Source organism: Tiliqua scincoides, chromosome 9 (assembly GCF_035046505.1).
Source record: "Tiliqua scincoides isolate rTilSci1 chromosome 9, rTilSci1.hap2, whole genome shotgun sequence".
NCBI lineage: Eukaryota > Metazoa > Chordata > Lepidosauria > Squamata > Scincidae > Tiliqua > Tiliqua scincoides.
Window position 1 is genome coordinate 333,898 of NC_089829.1, and position 21,302 is coordinate 355,199.

General features: G+C 50.6%; 1 protein-coding gene and 1 pseudogene across 3 annotated transcripts in view; one reads left to right on the top strand and one right to left on the bottom strand.

Annotated features, from left to right (window-relative positions):
• Positions 1 to 21,302, top strand: part of TMCO4 (transmembrane and coiled-coil domains 4) — a 28,488-nt gene that overhangs the window by 4,788 nt on the left and 2,398 nt on the right. For all 3 annotated transcript variants that reach the window (XM_066637348.1, XM_066637349.1, XM_066637347.1), the window contains exons 2-13: positions 1,054 to 1,238; positions 2,873 to 3,047; positions 5,433 to 5,460; positions 7,387 to 7,519; positions 8,310 to 8,407; positions 8,617 to 8,760; positions 12,939 to 13,058; positions 14,685 to 14,849; positions 15,145 to 15,281; positions 15,737 to 15,821; positions 18,920 to 19,037; positions 19,447 to 19,564. In XM_066637348.1, coding sequence (XP_066493445.1) covers positions 1,066 to 1,238; positions 2,873 to 3,047; positions 5,433 to 5,460; positions 7,387 to 7,519; positions 8,310 to 8,407; positions 8,617 to 8,760; positions 12,939 to 13,058; positions 14,685 to 14,849; positions 15,145 to 15,281; positions 15,737 to 15,821; positions 18,920 to 19,037; positions 19,447 to 19,564 — 1,494 coding nt within the window. In that variant the 5' untranslated portion in view covers positions 1,054 to 1,065. The remainder of the gene's footprint in view (positions 1 to 1,053; positions 1,239 to 2,872; positions 3,048 to 5,432; positions 5,461 to 7,386; positions 7,520 to 8,309; positions 8,408 to 8,616; positions 8,761 to 12,938; positions 13,059 to 14,684; positions 14,850 to 15,144; positions 15,282 to 15,736; positions 15,822 to 18,919; positions 19,038 to 19,446; positions 19,565 to 21,302) is intronic.
• On the bottom strand, positions 18,333 to 18,452 carry LOC136660782 (5S ribosomal RNA; annotated as a pseudogene).

Here is a 21,302-nt window from a genome sequence, read left to right on the forward strand (position 1 = left end):
AAAGCATCTCATCATCTCCTGTTTTTCCATCATCCAGGGAGCAATTTGTTTTTATGACTGTTTTGCTGCTGTGCACTTTCTGCACTCCTGTGTTTGTGAAAAGGTGTTGTTTCCATGAAAATGAGCCCTGCAATGTGCACTTGTGAGTGAACCTCCAAGCAAGGGTGCGCCTCCCATCAGATAATAGGTCCTTGTGTGCTGGCTTAGGGATAGTATACTCCGTCCTACTTATTGAGCACTATAACCAGAAAGACCTGCCATTCCTTTTCTGCCTTGACAGTTGTATTTAAGAGGACAGAGCCCCTTCCTGACTTTTTTGGTGCAATTGTCATCCTTGTGTGTGTGTGTGTGAGAGAGAGAGAGAGAGAGACTGGGCTGGACTATGGTGCTCCATCCCATGAATTTTCAGATTCTTTAGCTTTAAGGGACTGATTCCATCTTGGCTTCTGCTGAAGGACTCCTGGACATCTGTGATGGAAGCCCAGTATATTGCTGAGGCTTCTGGGTAGCATTGGTGGGCGCAATCTCAGGTCACTTGGGAGCCATTGTGCTGTGTTAACTGAGAGTGTACTCTAAAACAACCTGGAAATTCCCTCCCAGACCTGTGGCTGTGCTTTGCAGAAGGTGACTGATGATGAGCAAGGGCTTTCTGGGTGACTTCTCCACCCTGACCAACTCTGGAGGTTCTATTTGTGTCGCATGACTGTCAGTAGCTCTTGCCAGACTGCTCCTGTAAGAACCTGGTGAAGCCCCTTTTCAGTGCCATCTGAGATGTGTGAAAATGGCCACCAACTTAGATGGCTTTGAAAGGGAAGTAGGCATACTTATGGGGGATATAGATGTAACAACTGCTGTTAGCCATGATGAGCAAAATGGAACCGCTGGGTTTCAAGGCAGTCTAGCTCTGAATGCCAGTTGCTGGGGGACATACAGGGGAAAACTGTGACCTTATTGACTTTGGTCTTCCTGTAAGCATCCGCTTGACCATGAAATGCCAGCCTAAGTGTTGCTCTGGTCTCATCTGGCAGTTTACAACACATCTCTCCATTGCAGCAACTGGTAAAGATGGCCACACAACCGCAGCGGCACTGGAGGCCCTGGAGAGGGGAGACAGGACAGTCGGAGAGAGAGGAGCCCAGCGATTGCGTTGGCAGGCAGCTGGGTGAGGCAGGCAAGTTTGCCTACACGGCTCTCTGCGCCATATCATTGGCGTCATTGTTTCCAGAGCAAGAGGAAAGGTAAGTGCAGCTTGGGAAGGGATTGTGGCTCTGTGGGTGCTCCTCTACCTTGTATGCTGAGGGTCCCAGGCTTGTTCCTGGCAGCGTCTGCAGGGAGGGCTGGAAAGGCCTCTCCTGAACCCAGGCCCTGCTTGGAGAGCTACTGCCAGTCCTTGCAAAGCGTAGTGTCCGAAATGGGCCAATGGTCTGATCTGGACTAAGGCAACTCCTGTGTTCAGCTGGGGGGAGGGTAGTGTTCCTAAATCGTAGGTCAAGTTTGCATTGGCTAAAATGGGGATAACCCTTGGGAGTTCTGGAGGAAGAGAGAGCCCCCTCCCCTCCCCTTTAAAACTTACAGAACCAGTTTAGTGGTTGGGCTGGACAGATGTGGATTCCAAACTGCCTTCAGCCACAAGCGTCCTGGGTGAGCTTGGGCAGCCACAGCCTTCCAGCCTGACTCACCGCACATGGTTGTTGTGAAGATCCACATAGTGGAAATGGAAAAGGTGCAAAAGAGAGCAACTAAGATGATTGCCGGGCTAGGGCACCTTCCTTATGAGGAAAGGCTACAGCGTTTGGGCCTCTTCAGCCTAGAAAAGAGGCGCCTGAGGAGGGACAGGATTGAGACATACAAAATTATGCAGGGGATGGACAGAGTGGATAGGGAGATGCTCTTTACACTCTCACATAATACCAGAACCAGGGGACATCCACTAAAATTGAGTGTTGGGCGGGTTAGGACAGACAAAAGAAAATATTTCTTTACTCAGCTTGTGGTCGGTCTGTGGAACTCCTTGCCACAGGATGTGCTGGCGTCTAGCCTAGACGCCTTTAAAAGGGGATTGGACAAGTTTCTGGAGGAAAAATCCATTATGGGGTACAAGCCATGAGGTGTATGCGCAACCTCCTGATTTCAGAAATGGATTATGTCAGAATGCCAGATGCAAGGGAGGGCATCAGGATGAGGTCTCTTGTTATCTGTTGTGCTCCCTGGGGCATTTGGTGGGCCGCTGTGAGATACAGGAAGCTGGACTAGATGGGCCTATGGCCTGAGCCAGTGCGGCTGTTCTTATGTTCTTAAGATGGAAGGTGAGGGAGAAGCATGTTTGGTGTCTGCTAGACAGAGTTGGTGCAGCCTGGTGGTGAAGAGAAGGACCTGCAGGGGAGGATTTCCCCGATTCAGGTCTTTGCCATGAACTCACCAGGTGGTCTTGGGCAAAGGATGCCCAGCTTGGCCTCAGGCGTCCCCATCTGCAACAGGAGGGAGAATAATCCTCACCTTGCAGGGTCAAGATAAAGCATATATTGTGCTTCGTGAGTGTGCGAAGTGCAACACAAATGCTTACTGTTGTGTTTGCCACCTTGGGCAACTCTGCAGGGAAGACAAGATTCAAATGTTCTGCTTTTTCTTTTTATCTAAAGTCCTTATGAGTGGCAGTTTTGTAGTTGTGGTGTGCCAGCTTGTGAATGCCATCAAGTGTCTTAGATCTTGCCTCCATTGGTTTCCTGCTCCACTGTGCACCAGGTCCACTGTGTATTTCTGCAAGTCTCTTTTCCGTGTCCGCTTGCAGAGAGGTTACGCAGGAGGGTGGAGGGGGCTGAGTTTCTCTAAAGCGTGACTGATGATTTTCCTCTCACTTGTGCCACCTGCGAAGCTCCTACCGGACTGGGTTTGTCAAGAGCCTGGTGCAATGGCTCGAGCTCCCGGAGGCAGTTCTGCCTGCCATGATGGCCTTCGCCAGAGGTCTGGGAGGGGAAGGGATAGAGACGTTTACTCAGATCCTCTTGAAGGACCCTGCCTTGAAGGACGACGCTGGCATAATCACGCAGGTGAGTTGGCCTGTAGACCCAAGCTTTGTCTCACGAATGACAGTGGAAGGGCTTTCCCTGGGTTCTGCCACTTTGAGTGTGACTGCCACTTTAACTGCCACTTTAACTGAGTGTGACTGAATGTTTAACTAAGTTTAACCAGGGTGTGTGACCAGTGAGTGTGACCAGTTTAACTAAGTGTGACTGAATCCTCCACCATGCCCCCAGATTTCCCTGAATATAAAAAAACTAGCATGCCCAGGGGAAGAGTCTGACTTTCCTCCCTGACATGCTGGTTTTCTGCTCAGCAATCTTCTACACTACTTGCTGATTTGTGTAAGTTGGCCCTAGGCCAGGGGTTCTCAAACTCTCTGGGAGAGTTTGAGAGCCACTAAGTACTTGCGTGGGTGGGGGAAGGCAGCGGCGCAATCCCCAGGATCGCTAAAGCGAAAGTGGAGCGCAGTTGCTCTGCATTTACTTTCACTGCTGCGGGGAGCCCTGCTGCAGGTCACGCCGGGCTCCCCGCAGCCTGGGGAGGCTGCAGGAGGCTTGGGTAAGTGCACCCAAGCCCCTGCAGCCCCCCTGGGCGGCGCAATCCTGGCGATTGTGGCACTGCCTCCTCCCTGCCTCCAGGCTACCCCCGCCCCTTAAGGGGGCAGAGGCCAGGGCCCACAGGCTGGCGCATCCGAGTTTGAAAAGCCCTGCCCTAGGCTCTTGGTTGCCTGCCCTTCTAAGGGCACAAATTCCAGTGCCCCTTCCGTGAGGAGCAATTCAACACTCCCAAGTTTGGCACCCTATAGAAAGCTGTCTGTTCAAATGGGCCTGAGGGCAAGGAGGCTAGAGAATCGATCTCGCATCTGAGAGACTCAGGACCATTTCTCAGTCTTGTGTTATAGCTTGGCCCAGACAAGAGAGCCTCTTGGTGTCTCCCCATTCTGGTGGATCTGCAAGGAAATGTTTCTTAGCACATGTGGAGTGCTTTTCTTTCTGCTCCCCTCTCCCCGTTTCTGTGACCTGAGTGCAAATGTACAGGCTGTTCCAGAACCCCTGTAGAGCTGGTGTAGATTATTAGACTGGAGGCAAGCTGGGGATCCAGACTTCCCTGATATGAATTATTATTATTATTATACAGGTATTTCTATACTGCCTTTCTAGGTCCTCAGGTTTCTCCTCCGACTTTATTCAAGGCGGTTTACATGGGCAGGCAATTTAAATCCCCGTAGGGATTTTTACAATTTGAAAGGTTCTATCTTTCAAGAAACCACAACATTCAGATGTTTCACTTTGATCTGGCTTCACATTCTGGCCTCCATCCTCCCACGCTCAGAGCAGATGGAATAGCTCGGCTCAGCTTGTCAGCTGCTTCAAGGTCGCACGGTGCCGGTGGCCTCGAACTGGCGACCTTCGGATGTTATCTTCAGGCAAATGGAGGCTCTACCCTCTAGACCAGACCTCCTGCCTGAATTAATCCTCCTGATTATCCTGCCTGATTATCCTCCTGAATCTTGCCTCTGCCACAAACTCTCCAGGTGCCCTTGGGCAGGCCGCTCCCTCTCAGCCTTGCTTGTCTGCAGTATGGGGACTTCCCTTATATCCTCTTACAGGGTTGTATGGACAGGATGAAGGATCGTGTTCCCAGAAGTTATTGTTCCTATAACCATGAACGAAAAGCAAATGGATTTTATTTCAGGTCCTGTTTACTTTAAGTCCAACCTGTTTTTATTGCAGAACACATTAAAGCAGGCATCATTTTCAGGGTAATGGCAAGCGTAAAGGGGAGGCTATGAAAAGGGCCATTTCTCTCTCCAAATTCAGTTCACCTTTTTTCATCTGCTGCACTAAATAGCAGCTCAAGGCTAGAGAAAAATTGTGCCTCGATCCTCAGTATCTGCTCCTCAGAATACTCCTCATTTGTATTCCCAGCAACCTCCTCACCCTTTGTCTCCAGAATCCTGGACTGGGCTGCAGTTCTAACACCCCCCTTATTTTTTTCAAGAATATCCTGCAGCATGGGCAATAAATTCCCCCTCCTCTTTCCGCAAGGTATAACCACCTGTGGTTGCAAATATTTGGTCAAGTAAACAATTTTTTAAAGGCTGAAGAAATTTTGTGGGAGGTTGGTGGGTGAGAAGCTGAAATGGTTCACTCGGGGCCAGAAATATTGAGCCCAGGAACACTGTTTGTGGCATTGGGGTAGTCTAATCTGGCAACCACTGTGCTAGACAGGTGTCTCTGGCAAGCTCCGTCTCCATTCTGCATGACGCCTTTCTGTGGCAGAGAAGAGAGGAGGCAGTGTTCACGTGGAACTCTCTGTATGCACAGGAACCCCCCCTGCCAGGGTGTGTGCTGTTGGGGAGCTCCTCTTAATATTTCCTCCACATTCTTCCTCCTCATCTTTCCTTTCAGGACCTGCTGGCCTTTTCCCTGAAGGATGGTAAGTGGGTTTTATGTACTGTTTATCCCACACCCTTCCCCAAGTGCTGGAATTTAATCTGCATTGTAATGCACTGATCTCTGACGGAGGCATTTCCCAGGGAAGGGCTGCGGGACAAATGCCTTGCTCTATATGAGATCAGTCTAGCACTGAGGTACTCAATCTGTGCGCCCTGGCTCCCTAGGGAGGCATGGCTAGCTGCCAGGGGCTTAGGGTTAGGGAGAGGTGGGGAGAGAGGTAGCTTCGCTGCTCTGCTGTGCTCAGCTGCACGTACTGCCTGCTGACGCTGCTTTTCTGCAGCTGTGAACGAGGTGGGTGGGGCAGCGTGAAGTGGGGAGGTGGGACAGAAGGCTGGCTGGGTAGCGGCAGAGGTGCTGCATCTCATCAGCTCAGGGCAAGCTCCTGGCAGGCTTCAAACTGGGAGAGAAGAGTAAGTACAAGCAGCTCAGCGCTTTCCTCTGCTTGGGAAGGAGGGAGCCAGCCTGTTCTTAGTGGGCCCCAGCCTGCATTCCTCCGTCTTGCCTGGGGGGAACGGGGTGGCATCTGCATGCTGGGGTGTGTGTGTGTGAGCAGCCCCCATCTACTTTGGGGTGAGTTGTAATCCTGCTCGGTGTGGGTGCAATCCTATCCACACTTTCCTGGAAGCAAGCCCCATTGACTCAAATGGGACTTTCTTCTGAGCAGACCTACGTAGGCTTGGGTTCTGTGTCAGCTTAACCAAGGATCTTCACCTTTCTCTTTTTCCTCCCCCTTCAAAAAAGAAAAAAAGCCACTCTTGATGGCTTTGTCTCCAAAAATTGATTAAAATTAAAAATACCCATTCCTTTTCAGCCACTCCCCTTTTTCCTCCTGCCTCCTTTGGAGGGGGGGTACTCTGTTGTCTGCTATTGTAAGACAAAAGGCACAATCCTGGCTAGGTCTACCCAGAAGTAAGTCCTATTGTGTTCAATGGGACTTACTCCCAGGAAAGTGAAGTTAGAATTGCAGCCAAACAGTCTCTAGGTCTCAATTTGCATCAGTTTGCAATTAGCAGATACACACAAAACAAAGTCTTCCCCTCCCCCAGCAAATTCATCACTTCCCCCCTCCCTTTCCAAAACCCTCCAGGTGTGCTGCTAACAAACTCAGGCACAATCCTAACCATGTCTACTCAGAAGTAAGTCCTATTTTGTTCAATGGGGCTTACTCTCAGGTAAGTGTGGTTAGGATTGCAGCCTCAGAGTGCTGGCAGCTGTTTTTTTGTTTCTAGTGTATAATTATAACACCTTCACCCCCATTTTGGGGGTAACTGAGGTGAGGTGTTGCAATGGGGAGCCGTGGCCAGTGGCTACAAGGGTCAGGGGAGCTGCGAGCCAGAAAAGCTCAAGATAAGCCACTTGCAAAGATCTTGCCTGCTCCCTCTGCCGGAAATGCTTCTGCCTCGACTGCCCTTTCCTTGGGGCCTAGAAAAGTAAGTAGGGCATTGTGGGGCCTTTGCCATCAGCCAAAGGGCTGCTGGGTTGTTCTGTTCTTGTAAGCTGCCCTGGGGAGCATTTTGATCAAAGGGCCAGGTGTAAATAGAAAGACGAATAGTATTACCCAGCATAAAGTGTGGTGCCTTGCAGTGAACATCCTCCCAAACAGACATGTTTCCAAGAGTCCTTATTCTCAGGCCTACATCTTGGGTAGATGAAGGGCTTCTTTGGCTGCCATTAGCTGCGCTGCTCTGACCTGAAGCATGCCTTGGCTTCCTTTGTCTGAGCTCATCGGATCACAGAGGAAGGCAAGGGAGACCAACAAGTTCGGGAAGCCTAAAAGTTGAGAGTTTGGCGAATTGGAGTTGCAGGGAGAAAATATCTCCCATCCTCATGCTAAGTGCAGGTGGTGTCTGGTCATCACTGTTTCAGTCTCCTGCTTCAGTCTCCTGCTTCCCTCCCTGCGTTTCAGGCTACTACGATGCCCGGGCAAGGGTGCTTCTCTCTCATGTCACTTGGCTGCTGAGAATTCCCCTGGTGACTCTGGAGGCCTCAGAGGAGTGTCTCCTTGAATGCTTGAAGGAGGAGAAAGAAGAGGAATCGGAGTAAGGCCCTTGCATCCTTTAAGATAATACATATGCACATGTATATTTTTTCTTGTGTCTGCACCAGTGGCAAAGGCATTGATATTATGCAGGCATAAATGTGTGTTGCCTGATAATTTAGATAAAACTCTCTTTGAATGGAGTTTCTGTAGAAAAATGGGATAGAAGTTTTATTTAGTTGTGAAAATAAGGCCCAGCTGTCTTCCACCACCAGAGGAGATCTATGAGGGGGTACGGGCCCCTTTCTTCTTGGCATGGGCAGGAATAGATGTTGTAGCAGAGCCCCTGCCCCGTCATCTACTCACTCCGACATGCACACAAACAAACACACACCTGCTTTCCTTCTCCTGTGGGGATGACAGCAGAAGCTCCGTTGGAGCAGCAGCCGTGGTGGCTGAGAAGCAAATTCAGCCGCAGCTCCCAAGAGCCAAGGTAGCGGCCCAGGGGCTCAGGGGCAGAGCGAGGCCTGTGGACTTAAATTCTGCTGCTTATGAACTGCTTGTACCTCCTTAAAATATGTTTGTTTTTGTTGTGCAAGCTGCCAGCTGGGGTAGGAAGGAGCTTCTGGGTAAGTAATCTGCACTGGTTTTGCCAGCCCGAATCGAAATGCGTCCGTGCGCTCCGAGAGCCTGTGGGTGGTGGCTGTGGGGCAGCGCGTGAGCAAGGGTTGGGTGCTTCTTTTGTGATAGTCCTGTGCAGAGGATCATGCAGAATGTGTCGGTGTGGGTGGGAGGAGAAGCAGTGTCACCTCGAAATGCTCACACACCATCTCCTTTCCCCTCCGCCTCAGAACTGCGGAAGCGTCTCGGAAGAGGAAAGAGAAAAAGAAAAGGTGGAAGAGATACTTGTTGATCGGCTTGGCCACCGTTGGAGGCGGGACGGTGATCGGTGAGTGAGGCCTCTCTGCTGGGTTGCATTGGCAGAATCTGTTAAAATGATCCTCATCTCCAGTCTGTTTCTCAAACACCCCACACGTCACCCGCAGGAAAAGGGCACCTCGTTCAAGCTCATTTCCCTCCAAGGTGCCTGAAATCAACTGCTGATCTTGCCTTTTCTTGGTGTCCAGCCAGGGAATGACACAGAGTTTCTCTGCCCAGGTCTGACGGGGGGACTCGCTGCCCCTCTGGTGGCAGCCGGTGCCGCAACCATCATCGGGAGTGCCGGAGCAGCTGCCCTGGGCTCAGCGGCTGGGATTGCCGTCATGGCCTCGCTGTTCGGAGCCGCAGGAGCAGGCCTCACTGGTAAGAAGCAGCCTTGGAGCTCAGGCTGGAAAGGGTCTTGTTGGCCGGGCTGGCTGGCTGGCTCTGTAACAGACTGCAGAGGTAGTGAAGAGCTGCTCCAGCAAAGAGTTTGTGGTCTGGATGTAAGAAGCAGTGGAACTTGCACCAACCGAGAAATCATGTTCTGTGATCTCGGAAAGCATGGCCAGAATTCAGGCTTGTGGGGTACACATTAGGTTTTTTCCAAGAGCCACATGGGGGAATAGAGTGGCTTCCTGGGGGCAGAGCCAATAACCTCTACTCCCGTGAGTCGTACACTGCAATGATTGGCATGCATGAGTCCATATGTGCCAGACTGAGTGGCTGAAGACTGGGGATTCCCACACAAAACTCTTAAACTGGTCAGCAGAGCTCAAAAAGATCAGGTCTGAGGAGGCCACTTTGTGCTCCCATTTTACAGGCGGGCAACACTGAGGCCGAGACATGAGTGATGAGTAGAGAGCCAGCCTCAGCAAAGGGCAATGTTAAGGTTGCTCCAGCACTGTTTGAGCATAAAGTCCCATTTTACACCTAGGAAACCCCGAGGCTCAGAGAGATGCAACTTGCCTGTAGATCGCCATGCAAAAGACCGCAGTGTGTTTCTTAAAGCAGCTGAGAGCAACTGATCAGCTTTATTTCAGCACCAGCTTTTGTGAGCTACAGGCCACCATCAGATGAAGTTCACTTGTTTCAGGCCTTCCAGTGCAGTAGACTGTAGTTCTAGAAGGAATCTGGAAAGGGAACTATGCTGTTTATGTTGATAGGGACCAGCAGACTCTTCTGTAAAGGAGTCACAGCCCTAAAGTCAGACCCATGTGTCTGAGCATCCCTGGTGCAGTGCATTTGACGCGGTCCTCAAAAGCTTCTGTCAAAAGAAATTGGTTTGCCTTTTGGGTACCACAAGAGGCTGGTTTTGCTGCAGTGAACTTGCATGTCTGGTGGTGTTTTCTGTTGCTGCTGTTGTCCAGCAAGTGGGAGTCAGAATGTCTTCCCAATCCACTGAAAATTCCCCAGAGATCTATCAGTGGATTCCAGTCCTGCCTGTCACCAATTCTGGGCAGGGGATAGGCCTTCTTAACCTTCTAGGAATCTGAACACTGGGGTAGGGGCAGCTTTGGTCTGATCCAGGGAGGCCCTCTTGGTGGTTTTGAGCCAGAGATACAGACTCAAGGATCCTGCACAGGCTGGTGAATCCTGAACTCCTCAGGCACTCTCCTGAGTCTATAAACTGTACTCTGCCAGTCTGAACAAGTGCCGGTGTACTCTGGAGGTTCTCAGAAGAAAACCGAAAGTGAGCCCACCCCTGGTTTAGAGAGGTGCTGCTCTTGCCGAGCATGGCTCAGTTTGCTGTACTCCCTGTGCGGGCTCCCCTTGGCTTTTGCCTGCTGTGTGCAGTGACCAGGGACACTCCAAGCAAAGGGAAGAGCTGTGTGTCCACCACAGCCACCCTGTCCACAAGAGGTATGGAGCAAAACAGCCACAAGAGGCACATGCTCCAGTTCCCTGTCTTCACACTTGCAGTGATTGGAGACACAGGTGCTTTTGTCCCACGTGTCTTCTTCTATTACTTTAAGTGTATCTGATTTGAAGTGTTGCAGTCGTTTACTGCTGAGCTTTTGAAGTTTGGCCTGCGGAGCAGATGTCAAGAACAGAGACTTGGGGGGGGGGGTGGAACTGTACAAGACAACGTGACATCCCCGTATAGACTACTGGAAACGGCATTGTAATATGGATGAGGTAGTGGGTGCTGGCCACACTTAGCCCTCACGCCTGCCCTCTGTGTTAGTCCTTGCTGTGATGCTTCCAACCTGGGGAGAGGAGTTGCACCTCCTCCTCCTCTTCTGAGATGGTCTTCACCTGGCCCCTCCCTGTGGTTCCAGCCTCCTCCTCTCCTGATGCAGGTTCTGAACCTGCCAATGCCCCAAATTCCACTGGCTTTGGCAGTGTCAGGCCTGGCCCCTGTGCAGTTGATTAGTGCAACTTAAGTCTTTAAAAATGTATATTTATAGCCAACTCTAACTTGTTCTCTTTCTGGAATTATTTATCATGCATCGGAAGTTGTTTGGTATCTTTTTCCTCCCAAAAGATGCCCGGGGCACAGTGAGTTTTGGATTTGAATATCTAGCCTCTGTTTCAGCTGGCGTTTGGGTTTGCTGGTAATTTGATTCTTCTTTGTAAGTTGAGTTTTTAAAAAAGGAAATCTGGTTCGTGTTCGCAGACTGCTTTTCTTCTCCTAACATAGCAGTCTCCTAAACACCGAGCAGCAGCATCAAACGAGAAAGCAGCATGCCAGAATCACAATGCACAGAACAGCTCACAGACAGAATTTGCAGCCAAGCAATATCGACAGTGCAAAGAGCTATTTATATTTGTGCCGAACAGATCATCATGAATGCAACGTTAAAAATTTCCCAGCAACGTAACAACGCAGTCAGCGTGGGATGCTTGCTGCCAAACAAATGCAGGCTATTTCAAGACCAGAAAGGACCAAGAAATTGCCATGATGAGAGCAACCTGGACTGTGTTTCCTCATGCCGTGGCTTCCGTGCAATGTCTTTGCAAAAAGTCATTCTGTAATCCCCTTACTTTTTCCATTCCGTGTGCCCTGCCCCCATCATCTAGTGGGAATATGGCGGCCTGTGTAGTTACTGGAGGTAGGCGGTTTGACTCTGTCAGTCCGCTTCTCCAGCCGCTGCACTGGCTGCCCATTCATTTCCAGGCCCAATTCAATGTGCTGGGTTTGACCTTTAAAGCCCTGTACTGCTCTGGGCCAGGGTATCTGAGAGACCGCCTACTCCCATACAATCCGGCCCGTCCTCTTAGGTCATCAAAGAAGGCCTTTTTACAAGTGCCGCAGCCTGGGGAAGTACGTGGGGCAGCAGCAAGAAATAGGGCCTTCTCAGTAGTGGCACCAACCCTTCCCCTTGACTTAAGAACTGCTCCCTCTCTTGAAACTTTTCGGCGAGGCCTGAAGACCCTTCTGTTTAGACAAGCCTTCTGAGTTCCTGGCCTTTTTAACATCTCTTAAAATCTCTTAATATTTCTTAACTTCTGTTTACAGGCCTGATCCTTTTTTTAATTTGCTGCGCTATGCTCTTATCTGACTAGTTTTTATCTGACTACTGTTTTTACAATATGTTACAATATGTTATTTTTTATCTGTTTTAAACTGTGTTTTTAATGTGTTTTAACCTTGTTTTGTAAGCCGCCTTGAGTCCCTTCGGGGAGAAAGGCGGGGTAAAAATAAAGTATAATAATAATAATATGGAGGTTTTTAATTGGTTATCTCGGCCACTGATAAACCTCCCACAAATGTGTCTGATCTTTTAAGAAAGCACTTAAGAGACCTGCAGGATCAGACCAAGCAAACATACTAGATTCTAGCCCAGCATCTTGTCTCCAACAGTAGTCAGCTGGAAGCCTCCAGGAAGGCCAACAAGAAAGGTGTGCAAAAAGTAGCTCTCCACCATGTCTGTCACTCCCAATATCAGTAGTTGGAGTTAGACTTCCTCTAAACATGCTGGGGGAAAGCGTGCTGCTACCTGTCTCTATAACTTTGTCAAATAAAAATGTGTTCTGTTGTTCCTTAAACAGTGAGCAAGGAGGACATTCTGATCTTGCTGGGGCCACCACCGAAACAACCCTGTCTCTTGTGCTCCCCAGCCAAACCTGCATTAAAGGTGACCCAGAGCAGAAGGCAGATCTCATGGGCTGTAGGAAGGTCCTCTTACATGACTTGAACCCAGGCCCGTAAAGTATTTAAATGGTCAATCCCAGCACGTTGGATTGGTTTCTGGGAACCAACCAGTGGCCATTGTAGCTGGAGCAGAATGCCTGCAGCAAGTTTTGCCTGCTCACTCCTGCGGCAATCTAGCAGCCATGTTCTGGTCCAGTTGAAGCTTCTGGATTGTTTTTCAGCAACAGATTCTCAGTCCTTCTGCTTCCTGCTGTTCCTTTGCTTTGGGAAATGATCAGATGTCTTTTGTTGGGCTAACATCCCTGTGTACTTTCATCCGAGGGAATTTTTTCTCAGCCGGACAGTGGGATCTAGTAACCATGTCCTTGTATCCTTTTTTTTAAAGGCCTGGGCTTCCCACTGTGTAAAATCCTCTTGTTCTCCAAAAACAATAGCTAATTATATGTTGTTTTGGTTCATTTAGGATACAAGATGAAGAAGCGTGTAGGAGCCATAGAAGAGTTTGAGTTTCTTTCATTAACCAAGGGGAAGCAGCTCCATGTCACCGTAGCCATCACTGGCTGGCTTTCTACTGGCAAATATGGTAAGAGAGTCAGGGAAGAGAAACAGAAACTCTGCTTGGCATCATCACCCTTGAGCAGTTAAGAATATTGGGAACATTCCATGACATCACAGCAGCTCTGCCAATAGCAGAGTGGAGACATGACTGGGGGCAGTTCTTTGGTATCTATCCAAATATATTAAAGGTAAATGAGGGGAAAAATAAAGATATTGGATCCCTGTGTTTGACACCATCACCTGAGAAGTTGTGATGTCATGGAACTTATGATCATCTTAACAGCTCAGCCAATACCAGGATGCTGGTGGGGGGTTATTTTATATCTGTCCAATTGACCCAGTTGTAACAGAGAAAAAGTTTCTTGGGTGCAGAAGGTGGACTTCTTTTGGGCAGAGAGTACATGCAGTCCTGAATGTGTTTAGTCCTGTACACTCATCACAAAAGTCACCATCCACAGTACGTTCCTGTTGCAGCAAATGTGCTTCCCGTCTGTTGCTGCTGAGGACTCTGGTGTGCCAAGTGGGCGGCCAGCAGCCAGTTTTTCTCTCCTTGCACTGCAGCTCATATGCCGAGGACACCCATCAGTGCGTTGTCGGCTCATGTAAACCTGTTGGCCCTGTTTAAAGCAGGATTTTGAAAATAGCCCTTTTGTTTGTCTTTCACATCGGCAGTTGTGTGTATTTTTCTTTTTATGTCTTGTGAACCAGGATTGACGTCCTCGGTGTTGGGGACTTGTGGGTGAAAGGGTGAAGCCGTTAGCCAGCTCTCTCATCTTCCCAAGCTGTACATTAATCTAGCAGGGTTCCAGGAAGCTGGTGTTGGTTTGGTGCCAGGTTGAGCCAAAGATTTATTCAAAACAAGTCTTGGCAGCTGTCTTTGCAGTGCCAGGCAGAGTCCGGTGCCTCATTTCAAGATGGAGCACTGCAGGAATTGCTGTAGTGTGGAGATTAAACCATAAGCTCAAAAACTGAAAGGGACTCTTCAAAGACAGGCTAACATGTTGGGGACTTTTTTGATGGGGGGGGAATGCAAATCAAGAGGCCCCTCACAGAAGTCTTACTAGAAGTATGTTGCAGGGAAAATGGGCAGAAAAATGTTTCTCTTCTTCTCCCACAACTCTAGGCTTATCCAGTAAAACCAATCAGCGGGAGATATGAAAGAGACTACAGGAAGTACTTCCTTGTACACTGTGTAACTGGCTTGTGGAACTTGCTGCCACATGATAACATTGATGGCCGCTTGCTTGGATGGTTTCATGTGAGGGCTAGGCAAAGTCGTAGGACTGGTGTGGCCAAGTGACTAAGAATCTGAGTTTCCAGCTCAGTTCCTCTGCCAGGAACCTACCAAACTGTTCCTTCCCAACCTTGGTCTTTCCCATCTGCAGTTAGGGGGATAATAGTAGTTACAGCACTGACCTCGCAGGGTGGTTGTGAGGGTGGAAGGAGGGCATAGAAGCCGCGTGTGTGCAGCGCCCTGATCTTCCAAGAGAAATGGCAGGATATAAAAAATGAATTCCGATAAAATAATGCATGTGATTAATAAATATCTGATTCAATAATCCAGAGCCTCCCCGGCTCTGGAGCAAAGGCTTGTGTTGCGTCTCCTCCAGTCACTGTCTTTGCTCCCCTTTTGCCACGCCCCTCCCTGCAGGCAGCTTCACTGCCCCCTGGAGCAGCCTGCTGCAGTCCCGTGAGCAGTACTGCCTGGCCTGGGAGTCCAAGTACCTGATGGAGCTGGGCAATGCCCTCGACTCGCTGCTGAACGGCCTGGTCAACATGGTGGCTCAGGAGGCCCTGAAATACACAGTGTTATGTGGTGAGTATCTGGGTGGGCGGGGAGGGGGATATTGCCAGCAGGCACTGCCACACCTGTTTCCCCTCCAAGCCCTGCCAGCAGAAGCTCTGTGGCTCAGGCACACTGTCTGGGTTGTGATACCAGCAGGCCAAACCCAGGCCTCCACACCTCTCCCCGGCCTTGACCCCCTCCAGGCCCTCCCTCCTTGAAGGGACAGCAGGCTACTTGCAACTTCCTTTGGCATTTTGATGCAGCTTTCCTCTCGGCCACCCAGGGGCCCTGACGTTGCTCTGCCCTGTTCCCTGTTCACCTCCAGGGATCGTCACAGCCCTGACCTGGCCGGCCTCGCTGCTCACAGTGGCCAGCGTGATTGACAACCCTTGGGGAGTGTGTCTCCACCGCTCTGCTGAAGTCGGCAAGCACCTGGCTCAGATACTGCTCAGGCGGCAGCAGGTAGAAGGCCATAAAAGAGCAGCTGTGCCCAGTCTGAGTCCTTGGGGGGCTGGGTAGGTGCAGAAGAGGACAGCCAGATTGACCAAAGGACTGGAGTCCTTCCCTTATGGGGAAGAGGCAGCAGCATTGAGGGTTTCCTGGCTCAGAAAAAGGCAGTGAAGGCGGAACGTGATTCAGATCTCTAAAATTATGCCTGGTGTGCAGAACGAGATAATTTGATGTTTCCGCAGGGTGATGGAGCAGGGGATCCAGCAACGAGTGAACTCTTGAGCAGGTCATGTGTATCCGGCAGGCTTGTTGGACCTGCACGTGTGTGCAGCAGAGCCATGGACTAGATACTCTGCACTCCTTCAGAAACCATTTAAAAAAATTCACGGATATGAGGATAAGGTTGAAGTTCTCCACGTGTCTGTGTTCACATGTCTGTGTTGGTATTCTCCCTTCCCCCCCCCCAGGGTAAGCGACCGGTTTCGTTGATTGGGTTCAGCCTCGGGGCCAGAGTCATCTACTTCTGCCTCCGGGAGATGGCCAAGGAGGAAGGTACGTGGAAAGAGAGGTGGGCTTCCCAGGTGGAGCACATGTCATCTTGACAGGCGCCAGCTCAGCAGCAGGGCATCCGCAGCATGTGCAGGCAGCCTGGGTTCCCTCCCTAGCCGCACCTGGGAAAGTCCCTGTCTTGACTCTGCCAGTCAGAGTTGACCTCTCTGGGGTGGATGCTCCAAGGCCTAACTCTGCAAGTGGCAGCTGCATGTGACCCCAGCGCCTTTGGCCACAGTGATCATGAGGGAAAGGCTGGGAAGGACCCTGGAGAGCCACCGATCTCCTCAGGTGTCCCTGGGGCCTGGGACACCTCCAGGGTGCCTCCTCACTCAATCCCTTCTTAAACCCTTCTATCTTTCCCTTCTTAAACCCCACCTTTGGCAATCCCCCCCCCCGCTGCAACTAAGCTAAAGTACACCTCAGTCACACAATCAGATTGTGCTTCCCTTATCTCCCCTGTGTCAATATCTGGATTGTAAGCCCTTTGAGGGCAGGGACCTGCCCTTTATGCTCTGTGTCAAGCACCCTGTATGCTAATGGCATTATGAAATTAAAAATACCCTGTTGGAATCTGCCCCTACAATTCTGGTACCTACAATTCCAGCAAGCATTACTACCATGCTTTCAAACAGTGCTTCACCTCCATAAGGCCTAGAAACTTGATTAATTTTTGTAAAACGGAGATTCTTAGAAATGCACATTCTCTGCATTTTATGCACGTCCACAGAATTGCAGTCTGGATCCTGGTCTGATCACATGGCCGGAGTTTGGAAGCTGATTTCTAGTTGCCGAGCTTCAACGCGTGCCATGATGTCAGCCTGGCAAGGCCTCTTGCCAAGCCCCCCACAGAGTGGTCTTAGCAGCAGGTCACTTATCCTCCCTCATCAAATTTCCTGTATCGGCATCAGAATACACACTGTCCCCTTCGCAAGAAATAAAAAACAAAAATCCTAAATTTGCACTTTTGGCCGCTGTTTTTCCAGTTATCCCCCCCCTCCGAGCCACCTGTCAGTTTGCTACGAGCTGTGATCTTGGGTATTAATAGTTCCCTTTCCTTAGTTTTGGTGACAGAAAGGAATCAGTTTGTCCTGTTCGCTGGGGAATGAAAATTGTACCATTTGAGTCATTGATGAGGAGGCTGTTCTCCTCCTCTCCTTCCTCCTCCTCTTGGCCGCAGACGACTGTGCCAGGGACAATTTGTACCAGTTAATAGAACGAGGGGCTCTCTGCCAAAGGCTTTGGCTGCGTCATGCCAAGAGCTGCGCGACTGCACTTCCAGTGGGGGCCCTTTGGCTTTGCTTCCTCAGTATGGTGGCTCAGCCTTCACACAGAGCGAAGAGGCCCTCCTGGCCCCTTGTGAGGCTTTCCCCTGTTCTCCAGGATAGACTGTCCACATCCAGTGGCTGCCCGCCTGGGCTCCAGCTCAGTGTCGGCCACACAGACTGGCAGTGGCTCTCCAAGGGCTTCAGGGAAAGGCCTTTTGCAACCCAATTCTGGGGCCTGACCCTCATGCTTTCTGCCAGCTAAGGTGCTTTGCCACTGAGCTGCAGTCACATTCCCAAGTCGTGGAGGAGCACATGGGTCCAATTTTGGCACCGGATCCAGTCAAGGTAGAGACTTCCCGTGATGGCTACCTGTGGTCCCCTACCTGTGGCTCCAGTAGAGGATTTGTTCTCCGCCTTCCCTGGAGATGCTCCCAGGGATTTGCACCGAGGACCTTCTGTGTGCAAGGCCGTGGCTCTCTCTTCCTGTTGCGGCCACCCCTGCTTGCTCCAGCTTTGGTTTGGCTGCCATTCAGGGACCAGAGGAAGTCGGGATGCTGCAGTTGCCAGGCAACGCTGGCAGCACCTACGGCTCTCCAGCACTGGTGCTGAAGCAGCAGTGAGGTGGGAGGGGTGTGGGGGTGTGCTGCTGGGGTCATTTCAGGACCAGAAGCTCAAGTCACAAGCAAATCGCGAAGATTAAAGCTGATTTTGGGCTGCCTGGAATGTCTGAAGTTCAGGCCAGGAGGAATCCCGCTGTGCTGAAATGAGAGAAGTCAACTGGCTTATTGAGTGTATTTTGGGCAGTGGAAATGGCCTCCGTGCTCAGCCGCCTTTTCTCCAGAGCAGGCTCACCCAGCGCAATAACCTGCCAAAATTGGATCCTTCAGAATGAAAAATGCACGTCTCCCCCCCCCCCGCCACTCTCCCCCACTTCCCTTCTTGTTCCTTTCCCCCCTCCAGCCTCTGTCAGACTCCAGCCCTGCCTGCAAATTGCAGTAATCCTGAGGGAGGCCAGCCGGGGCTCACTCCTCTTGTCTTGTTTGCAGTCTTTTAAAGGAGATTTGTTTCTTCGCCCTCAAGGTGCTACTAGTTGTGCCCCCAACTAAGGAAGGCAGAGAGGACACAATGAGCATCCCTTGCGCTGTGCTTGGGAACATGGTGTGTTTCTCCCTGGCTGCTTTTCTTCCAGGGATTATCCAGAGAGTAGATTGGTTGGCAACCTTCAGTCTCGAAAGACTATGGTATAAGCCTACAGCACCTGGTATTCCCAAGCGGTCTCCCATCCAAGTACTAACCAGGCCTGACTCTGCTTAGCTTCCGAGATCAGACAAGATCAGGCATGTGCAGGGTAGCAGTTGCTGCTAGAGAGTAGATTCCAAGCTCCCAAACCAGCCCATCAAGCAGGTATCCGGCTAAAATATCTCTGATTTATGTGCACCAGGAGCCATTGCACCAGTCCCAGCCTTCCTCTCAGACCTGCTTGCCTGCTTAGCAACCAGTATACTTCATACTGGGGCCAACAAAATGCATCCTTTTTTAAACTTTTGTCAGATTTTAGATTGGTAGCTCCGTAGTGGAGAATTTGTTTTCTTGTTCTTGAGACTGATGTAGTAAATACTTTGGCCTTTCTCCCAGGAGCTCATGGCAGTTTGTTCCCTCTCATTTCCCCCCCCCCTTCCTCAAAACAATCCAAAAGTTGCATTCTGATACGAGTATGTTTGCTTGGATAGTTTTGCAACAGTGGACAATCCCCAAGCCTGTTTGTACATCTCTTGCATAACACATTCTTCTTCCCTGATCACCTGAGAGGCTTGGGGGGCCCTTGCTTTTCAGACTGCAGAGGAATAATTGAAGACGTGGTTCTGTTAGGGGCACCAGTGGAAGGAGACACCAAGTGCTGGAAGCCGCTAACCAAGGTCGTGTCTGGCAAGATCATCAATGGCTACTGTAGGTCTGTAGCTCTTGGGAGTGGCTTGATTGGGGTGGGGGCACTAAAAACTGGTTAGAATCCAGACCAGAGTTTCTTCCCTCAACCCCCAGTTTAGACAAATTTGTCAGAGCAGGTAATTGAAGGTGCTTTGGGGTCCACCAGCAGTTCCTTGTGCCCTGGAGAGGTTAGCCTGGAAGGCCTGAAGCCTGGAGTGTGATGGAAAGAGGGCCCCCTCTGCCACAAAGCTAAACATTTGTCCTTTTTTCTAACCGCACACTTATTATGATGCCCCTTTTAAGCAGGATGCAAGGAAATAGGACTGTGAATGGTTCTTAAGAGTGAAATTGGAAGACTGGGTCAGACAGACTTTGGGTTCTTTAGCTCTCTGTCTTGAGTCACTCATGCCTGCTGCTCAATGTTCCTTCTCTAGGGGAGACTGGCTGCTGAGCTTTGTCTATCGGACATCCTCTGTTCAGCTTAACGTGGCCGGGCTGCAGCCTGTGAACCTGGACGACCGAAGGATGGTCAATGTGGATCTCTCTTCGGTGGTAAGTGATGTAGCAGCCTGCTGCGTGCTGAGTCAGTCCTTCGGCCCATCTAAGTCAGGACTGCCTGCTCTGACTGGCAGCAGTTCTCCAAGGTTTTTGGGCAAGGGCTGTTTTCCAGCCCTACCCAGAGGCGCTGTCAGGGGTTCACCCTGGGATGTTTTCCATGCAAAACAGCAGTTCCCTTGCATGGCATGAGATGGTTCTTCAGAGAGTTGAAGAGTTGGACTGGAACAGCAAAGGTCACGGGGGGGGGGGAATGGAGCAGGACTGTGTGGCAAGCGACCAATCAGAGAGCCCCTGGTTCCGCTCTCACCTATGCCACTAACTCACTAGGTTAACCTGGGGCAGCCTGCTTTCTCTCAGTATTGCCTACAATACAATACAGTAATCCTGATCTAACCGCTAAGACTCTGGTGAGGATAGCCCAGGACCACCTGACGGAATTCAAGTAAAGCACGAATTAAGCTTAAAGCTTCTGCTGGACTGTGCCACTTAAAAACTGCTTCTGGCAGAGCCTGAGAACAAGAACGTTCATGGTCGTTTATTGCAGTATTGCTGTTTCTTTCAAAAAAACCATCATACCGTCCTTTTCTTCGGAAGAAGCACCTAAGCAAAACATCAGTTAAAAAAGCAAAATGGATGCCAAATGTGCTGCCAGGTAAAAGGAGTCAGCAAAATATTTAAAAGCTGGTGGAAGGGGAGACTTGCACCCCCAGCCTGCCCCTGGAAATCAGGGTGAGAATGATTCAATTCCTCCTTCTCTGCAGTCTCATTCCTGTTTGAGTGGCAGCTTTCCCTTGCAGGGCAAATGGCAGGCGTGGAGATTCCCTCCTCCCCAGTCCAGATTGGGACTGGAGGAGTGTGGAGAGTTAAGTCTCTCTTCTCCACACGTGTGCCACGGGGGGGGGGGCCTGGATCAGGGCACCTAGAGCTGCTGATAGAAAGAGGGGGACCTTCCTCTGCCTCCCTGTCTGCCCTTCGACAGCACTGTCGAGACTGGGAGATTCTGCCCATTCAGCCTCTGATGGGTTCCTTAATTAAGACTTCTAATCTCTTCCCCCTCACAAAGCCCAGCTGGGCCGATGACAGCTGTAGACTGCCGCAGTCAGAGACGCGACTCAGAAAAGCCGCCAGGGTTTATTTCAGGCTCCTGCGTCTCCTGCCCTTGAACTCTTCCAGGGCTGCTTCTCTGGACACATTCACAGAAAAAGGGGTGGCGGAACCTGTCAGGGGGCTACACGGAGCCTCCCTCATCTGATGCAGTGTACCTGCAGGTGCTGAGGGCAAATGGGAGGGGGTGCTGCCGCCTTATGGGGCTTCCCATCACAATCCATTGGCTACTCCTGGAAACCCTGTTCTCCTGAGTGGCCGCAGCATCTTCCAGAAAAGTTTCCCTTGAAAACAACCTGAATCACAGCAGGGAAAATGCAACGGGCAGGTCCCTTCTGTGTCCCTTCAGTCCTCCTTTCCAAGATTAAGATCTCGCATCAGAACAGAAGAGCAGGTTCTTCCCAGGCTGCCTTCCGGATTCCCAGTCTCTCTGAAATGACTGAGATCTCTCTAGTCTTCCTGCATTCCAAGTGCTTTAGATTCCGATGAGAAAGTCAGGAGAACATACGCAGGGAACAGTCCCATCCGTCAGGACAGGAAGCGGACTGGTGGGTGCCCCCACCCCACGGTTGAGCTGTCGTCTCCACCACTCTTCCTGCTCGCCTGGTTTGGAAAAGGAAGAGGGGAG